General features: G+C 31.8%; 2 protein-coding genes across 4 annotated transcripts; both read left to right on the top strand.

The window, feature by feature from the left end:
* Positions 1-417: 417 nt before the first annotated feature.
* On the top strand, positions 418-3104 carry LOC111291030 (ADP/ATP translocase 3, mitochondrial-like). Of its 3 annotated transcripts, XM_022882593.2 has the most exons (5): positions 418-488; positions 1058-1100; positions 1202-1694; positions 1999-2370; positions 2498-3104. In XM_022882593.2, the coding sequence occupies exons 3-5, from the start codon at positions 1224-1226 to the stop codon at positions 2795-2797; spliced, it is 1143 nt and encodes a 380-aa protein (XP_022738328.2). In that variant the 5' UTR covers positions 418-488; positions 1058-1100; positions 1202-1223; the 3' UTR covers positions 2798-3104. The 3 variants fall into 3 exon arrangements, with proteins under 3 accessions (XP_022738328.2, XP_022738313.2, XP_022738320.2); XM_022882578.2 differs by lacking the exon at positions 1058-1100; XM_022882585.2 differs by lacking the exon at positions 1058-1100 and having other exon boundaries at positions 418-530.
* An 826-nt stretch (positions 3105-3930) lies between these two features.
* Positions 3931-6127, top strand: LOC111298483 (Leucine-rich repeat (LRR) family protein). Its single transcript, XM_022893197.2, has one exon. It carries the CDS (start codon positions 4698-4700, stop codon positions 5943-5945), a length of 1248 nt encoding a protein of 415 aa, XP_022748932.1. The 5' UTR covers positions 3931-4697; the 3' UTR covers positions 5946-6127.
* The last annotated feature ends 1824 nt before the right edge of the window (positions 6128-7951 follow it).

The following is a 7951-nucleotide window of genomic DNA, read 5'->3' as shown; positions in this document are numbered from 1 at the left end:
TAATCAAAGATTAATGTTAGGAACGATTTAAAATATTTAATGTGATATTTATATTTTAAATATTTTAAATATAATAATTAAATTATAAATATGTTAATTAATATATTATTTATTTTAAATGTGATTTAATTTTAAATAATAATACATAATAAATAAATAATTTTTTAAAAATTATATTAATTAATAAATTTATAATTTAAATATCCACTAAATTTTTTTTAAAATTTTAGACATTTTACAGCGAGAAGACCATTTATAAAATTAACCTTTCCATCTAAACAAATTTTGAACGAGACCACTCCTTCCTTGGTCCTTGCTCATTAGGACAAGGGCAATTCAAAGAGCAAAGCAAGGTCAAATCCGTCATTATAGAGAAGAACCAAACATTAAACCGAAGTCAAGGTTTACCCGGACATTACATAGGCTCGTCTCTTTATTTCTCGTCGCAGTAAGGAAGTGGTATTAGAGCTTCCTTGCCTTCCTCTCAGGTTACTTTCTCATTTTTAGATGCACATCCCTTGTAATTTCTTGTATGATCTCTGTTCTTGTTTCCATTCCCTATGCCTTTTGATTTTGCTCCTCTGCTGTTTGGTTGCTTAGAAATTGAGTGAAAAAATCACTCGAAATGAACTCTTGAACTTGTTTTAGCTTCTAATTTATTGTTTTAGTTTATTTGATTTAGGATCGATGTTTAAATTCGTTTTTTTTGTGTTTTTTTTTTTTTTTTTTTTTTTTTTTTTTTTTTTTATCGTTGGCCGCCAAAAACTGGGTGTTACTGCGAATAAGAATTAGATATGATGTTTAAGTTTAAGTAATAATGTTTAGAATTGCTTTATCTATTTGTCGAAGTGCGTTTTGCTCTGTACAAATATGCGGATTTTTTTTTAAAGAAATGTCTTTAGCATATTGTTTGTCTTGCTTATTTTTTAGGATGATCGATTATTGATATAGTTTGGGGTTTTTCCCTTCTCCTCAAGTTGTATTGGTAAAGACTGAGATTTGTTAAAAGAGGAAAAAATATACCATATAAAATCATTTCTTCATTTCAACTTTTCAGGCCATTAATTTCAAATTATTGCATGCCTGTCCTTCCTTTCAAGGTTTGAATGTGTATCTCATATTTAGAATTAGAGCCCATTCTGGCATCCTTTTTATTCTTGTCGATGTTTTTTTCCCATAAGGTGCTTATATTAACTTACAGGTCATCGTCTTGAGTTGTAAACATGGCAGATGGATCACAGTGTCCGTCAGTATTTCAAAAAATACATGGGCAGTCCTACTTCATATCCAGGCTTTCTCCTAACTTGCATGCTCGGAATTATAATGTGACTGGTGAATTTGCCAATGGAGGAATTCATGTTGCTTTACAGCCATCACATCAAGCCACTGGGTTGGCACACTTGTCCCCTGTTTCTACCATATTTGTACAAGCTCCATCAGAGAAAGGCGTTTCTGGTTTTATGGTGGATTTTCTCATGGGAGGAGTTTCTGCAGCTGTTTCAAAGACAGCGGCTGCTCCGATTGAGCGGGTTAAACTTTTAATACAGAATCAGGATGAAATGATCAAAGCTGGGCGATTGTCTGAACCATACAAGGGAATTACTGACTGCTTTGCCAGGACTATTAAAGATGAAGGTGTCCTTTCTCTTTGGAGAGGCAACACTGCTAATGTTCTCAGATACTTCCCCACCCAGGTTGATTTTCTCACTAGATTTTTAAATGCTTTCTCTTTCTTTTCTGCCTTCCCTTTTAAGTTGTGTTTGTTTATTGAGTTTGTCTGTTATATTGCTGTGACATCTGCTGTTGCTTCATACGTGTTCTTGTTAGAGAAGCAGATAAAAAACCTCAAAAAATGAGGCTTTTGATGTACATTTAAAATGCATGATCTACTATTGACTATGTTAGTTTGGTCAAAGAACTTGCTTATGTTTCATTTTGTTCTCCTTCTCTCTCGGTCTATTTTTTCTACTTAAAGCTTAACTCTTATACATTTTCCAGGCTCTGAACTTTGCCTTCAAGGATTACTTCAAGAGGATGTTCAACTTCAAGAAGGACAGAGATGGCTACTGGAAATGGTTTGCAGGGAATTTGGCATCTGGTGGTGCTGCTGGGGCTTCATCTCTTCTGTTTGTTTACTCTCTGGATTATGCGCGGACACGTTTGGCTAATGATAATAAGGCTGCTAAAAAGGGTGGTCAGAGGCAGTTTAATGGTTTAATTGATGTCTACAAGAAGACCATCCAATCTGATGGCCTTGCTGGTCTTTACCGTGGATTCAATATCTCATGTGTTGGAATTATTGTCTACCGTGGACTCTACTTTGGAATGTATGATTCTCTGAAACCTGTTATTTTGGTTGGTGGATTGCAGGTATGTGAGCTATAATGGATCCTGGTTTCTGCCCTTCAAAACTATGTCTAATCTGTAACATTACCCAGAGTTTTATTGTTGATGTGAACATAGAACCTGATTCTCTCTGTTTATTTGGTATTTACAGGATAGTTTCTTGGCAAGTTTCTTACTGGGTTGGGGTATCACAATAGGTGCTGGACTGGCATCTTATCCAATTGATACAGTACGCAGAAGAATGATGATGACCTCTGGAGAAGCAGTCAAATATAAGAGCTCATTGGATGCATTTTCTCAGATAATCAAGAATGAAGGTGCAAAATCACTGTTCAAGGGTGCTGGTGCAAACATTCTACGCGCTGTTGCAGGTGCTGGTGTGCTTGCTGGCTATGACAAGATGCAAGTCATTTTCCTTGGCAAGAAATATGGATCTGGTGGTGGTGGCTAATGTTATGACATTACTGTGGAAGGTGATACTGGTATCTTGAAGAATGATTTAGGATCCCTAGTTCAATAATGTGGATGGATACATAGTGATTTAATACGAAAGGGTAATTAATGACGAAAAAGTTACTTGAATTGAATGTTACATGTGTTTAGTTCCAAGACTATGTAGGTTTTGGTTCTTTTTGGTGAGAATAATTGAACAATGCTCTGCTTTCAAATACTTGCTTGGTCTGTGATTTTCTTGTACTTTCTTCCCGTGATGTAATAGTGCCAGTGTTTTGCTTTTACCTGTTCGGTAACTGCTCCCAGATTTCATTGTGTTTTTACCTATTCCAGGCGCAAGTTGTCAATTATTGGAATTCTCCTCATGTTAACGGTAATATAATAGAAGGAAATGCTGCTTATGATGCTTAATCAAGATAGGGCTCCTTTTCTGATGTTTGGTCAAAGATTTTTGAGTCAGATTTCTATTTCTTTGGTTAGGAATTAAAGTAGACTTGTGGTGGATGAGGTTGCGAAAACAGAATATGGTTTCCTTTTCCTTCTCTTCTTGATTGAAGGAAACCAGAGTTTATAGATTATATAGTTAGGCATTTTGATCATTTAATGTGAACCCTTAAGACCCGATTAGTTACTTGAAACAGAGCACAAAACCTGTCAATTACTTGGAGACTGATGACACTAATAAAAGGAGTTTAGCAATGCTTAATTTAAAAAAAAAAATATAAGGGTATTACGAATAACCTTTTATTATAATAATATATTTAATACAGTACTTAAATTATAAATTTATTAATTAATATGATATTTATATTTAATGTGATTAAATTTAAATAATGATACGTGATAAATAAATAAATATTTTAATAAATTTATAATTTAAATATCACATTAAAATTTTTTAAAATTAAAGTATTACATTATAAATTTTTAAAACTTAAATGTCAAATTCACATATCAAGGACTATTCATAGTTAATTCACAATATTAACCTTTAAGGAATCAATAGTGCCACCATTATTTTTTGGAAAATAAATGAAAAAGAAGGTGGATCATCTGCCATTTTCTGCCTACTAAGTATTTTGTATGGATATGGATATCAACAGTTGTAAAAAGGCAACGACAAATCAATAATCTCACTTCCTTGTTTTTTCCATGAGGACTTGTTTGGTTGTCACCTACGTATAAGATTAGAAGTATCAAACGATTCTTTGATTGTTGGCATGATAGTGAAAACCTGAAGGGCTGAACCTACTCCAATCCACCATCCCAGCTCTTTCATCCAGCCGAAAAACTGCCACAAAAACCATCTTTGATTGTCTATACGTCCTTAGGCAAGCCAAACCACTTTCAGACGTAGTCTGATATAACTTGTGAAGGAAAACATGTTTTAATTATCCCTTCAGTTCCAAGGAATCTTTCCCTTTTTTCTCCGGTAGTCTGAAGCTGTCTTTCTCCTGCTCCACTTCAAACAACTGCGAAAACTACATGGAAGGAGATAAGTCCTTATCCTGCGCGTCCTCTTCCCTTTCCAATTCCCACAGTGCCAAAGTCTACGACCAAAATTCAGCTGTATATCTATCAGAATCAATGTTTTGGTCAGGCATTGCTACCAGTCTTAATTGGCCGACAAAACCAACATTTCCTCGACTTACCCAATTGAAGCATGAAAAATCTCTGATGCAAAATAGTATAATTTCTTTTAACACCAAATGTAATGGTTAACTGTCACTATAACGAGGGTTGCTTTGGATCTCATCGTCTAGAAAAGAAATCAATGTTTCCGTTGGACATGAACAGCATGATTAAATAGAAGACTGAAGCATTTCGCTCGAAAATGAAAGAGTTCTCTACATAAAATCAAGCCAAGTCTGATCAACAATGCATCCACCAAAACAATAATGGCTTCAACTTTGTGTTCTTCATTCATTTCCAGTGCCTTGATAATCTTGCTAGTCCACCTATCTTCCTCCTCCAACAATCTGGCAGCAAAACACACCTATTCCGCCTCTCATCACCACCGCCACCACAACCGTTCCCCGTTTCCAAACCCGAAACTTCAGAAAGCTTATATTGCCCTTCAGGCTTGGAAACGAGTCATCTACTCAGACCCCCGCAACTTCACCTCTAACTGGGTTGGTCCTGAGGTTTGCAACTATACAGGCGTTTTTTGTGCGCCTCCCCCTTATGACAAGAAAATCATAGTAGTTGCTGGAATTGATCTTAACGGTGCTGATATAGCCGGTTTTCTCCCTGATGAGTTGGGCCTTCTCTCAGACCTTGCACTCATCCATCTCAATAGCAATCGCTTCTGTGGCATCCTGCCACAAACTTTATCCAATCTGTCACTTCTCTTTGAGCTTGATCTTAGTAACAATAGGTTTGTAGGGCCTTTTCCATACGTTGTTCTCTCTCTTCCATCTTTACAATTTCTTGACCTTCGATATAATGAGTTTGAAGGGCCATTGCCTCCTCAACTTTTCACTAAAAGTCTCGATGCCATATTTGTTAATAACAACCGATTCTCTAATGTGATACCATCCAATTTCGTTGGAAGTTCAGCTTCTGTTGTGGTATTTGCCAACAACAATTTTGGAGGCTGCCTGTCACCAAATATTTCCAACTTTGCCAACACTTTGGAGGAGCTGCTATTAACCAACACTAGCTTGTCAGGGTGTTTGCCACCAGAAGTAGGTTACCTTTACAAACTAAAGGTGTTGGATGTGAGCAATAATAATTTTGTTGGTCCAATACCTTACAGCATTGCAGGGTTAGCTCATTTGGAGCAACTAAACTTGGCACATAACATGATGAGCGGGATTGTACCCATGGGAGTTTGTATTCTACCGAAGCTGGAAAATTTTACATTCTCTTATAACTTTTTCTGTGAGGAGGAAGGGATTTGCCAGAACTTGACATCGCATGGTATAGTTTTTGATGATCGCCGTAACTGTTTGCCAGAGAAGCCAAACCAGAGAAGTCAGAAAGAATGCCAAGCTGCGCTTGAACATCCAGTTGACTGCTTTCACTACCACTGTGGTGGTGGGAGTAGCGGTGGCGTTCTTGGCAGTTCAACTGCAATTCCCTCGGCCATGATGCCCGCTGCTGCACCACTTTTATCACCTTCTATGGCTCCTGGCTACGTGTAAATAGACATCTAAGGTGGTTAACAATAGTAAAAGCGAGAATAAGTTATTAAGATATTGTAAGTCCTTTTGAGATATTGTAAATACCTTTATGTTTCTAAACTTCAAAAATAAATTTAATGAACTCTCCTATTAGGTTTGTTTTAATTTGTTAATGGTTAATAATATTCTTGGTATTATATAAAGTTGATGAAATTATGAATCCAAAAATTAGCTCAAATGATTTATATAGTAATTTTTATGAGTTACTATCTAGTAAGTTTAGAATTTAAATCTAAATATTAGCAACCATTTCTTCTATCCCTAAGCTATAGCCTCTTTTATAAAAGAGTTAAATATAAAATGATTCTTAAACTATATATTTTTTTATCAATTTGATACTTAAAGAATTAAAATTATTAGTTTGATACTCCAACTTTTATTTTGTTATTCATTCTGGTATCTGAGTTTAATATCATTAATCAATTTGTTGCAATGACATTAATATCTAATAAAATGTTAATGTGTCAAAAAATTCAGTTAGTGTCATATCATCAATGCTATGTCAATACTAAAAAAAAAATTTTAAAAATTCTAAAAAATTAAAAAGAATTTTATAAAATTTTATAAAAATTCAAGAAAATTTTAAAAGTTATACAAAAATTCAAAAAATTCAAAAAATTCAAATAAATTCTAAAAAATTGTAAAAATTTTTAAAAAATCATAAAAATTCTAAATGAATTTTAAAAAATTCACAAAAACTTAAAAATATTTAAAATAAAAAAAATCTATTTTTTTTAAAATGTTAAAAATTTTGAAAAATAGTAAAAATTTTTCAAAAAAATTCTGAAATTTTTTCTTCTTTTAATCTTACAATTTTAATTTTTTATATAATTTACAAAGTTTGCAATTTTTTTGGATTTTTATTAAAATTTTAAGTTTTTTTATTTTTATTTTCAGAATTTTTAATAAAATTTTTAAGAATGTTTTAGAATTTTGAAATTATTTAATTTTTTAAAAAACTGAAAAAATATTTTGAATTTTTTTAAAAAAATTATATTTTTAAAAAAATTTTATATCTTTAAAATTTAAAAATTTTTCAAAAAATTTTTAGATTTTTAGATTTTTTATTTTTAAATTTTTTGTGATTTATTTAAATTTTAAGAAAATTTAATTTTCATTAAAAGTTTCATTTTTTATTAAATTTTTAGAATTTTTCAAAAATTTTTTGAATGTTTTAGAATTTATTAAAATTTTTTATAATATTTAAAAAAAATTTAAATTTTTTATTATATTTAAAAAAATTAAATTTTTTTTATAATGTTGAAAAAATAATTTAGAATTGTTTAAGAATTGTTTAAATTTTTAACTAGTTTTTTAATAAGCTTTTTTAAAATTTTTAGAAATTTTAAAATATTTTAAGAGTTTTTATATTTAAATTTTTTTTTTTGAAAATTTCATTTTATACTAACGTAAAATTGATTATTTGACATTGATTGAAAATTTTGACATATGTTAACATATTATTGGATGTTAATCTCCTGTCAACATTTCATACTAACACCACTAACAATGTTAGTTTAAGATACTAACGTAATAACGGATAAAAAATTGAGATATCAAACTGAAAATTTTATTTTTTTAGATATTAAATTGACAAAATATATAATTAATGAATCATTTTTATATTTAACCCTTTATAAAAACATATTTAATCATCTTGTCAGTTTCTGTTTTTTTTTTTTTTTTAATATGAAAAATGAGAATGCAAATCTTGAATCTTTTCCTACGGAGTCAAATAGAAAAGCCTTAATTTCAATTGAAGGCATAGTTATAGCATGGCAATTTAAGGTTAACTTTCCGATCAACCAATTTGCAAATATTCACCAATTGGAAGTGTACGAGCTATCTAGTTTTCAATAATGCATAATTTAAAAGAAAAAGACATATACACGCCTTAATTCATCATTTGGTTGCTCGTAGGTTTACTTATTTGTTGCTGGCTGGCGTGACATGGAGTCTGGTATTGC

The sequence above is a fragment of the Durio zibethinus genome, chromosome 16 (genome assembly GCF_047325235.1).
Source record: "Durio zibethinus cultivar Kanyao isolate XHJ-2024 chromosome 16, ASM4732523v1, whole genome shotgun sequence".
In the NCBI taxonomy this organism is placed as follows: domain Eukaryota; kingdom Viridiplantae; phylum Streptophyta; class Magnoliopsida; order Malvales; family Malvaceae; genus Durio; species Durio zibethinus.
Note: the sequence above shows the minus strand (reverse complement) of the source record. Positions and strands in the feature narration are given on the sequence as shown.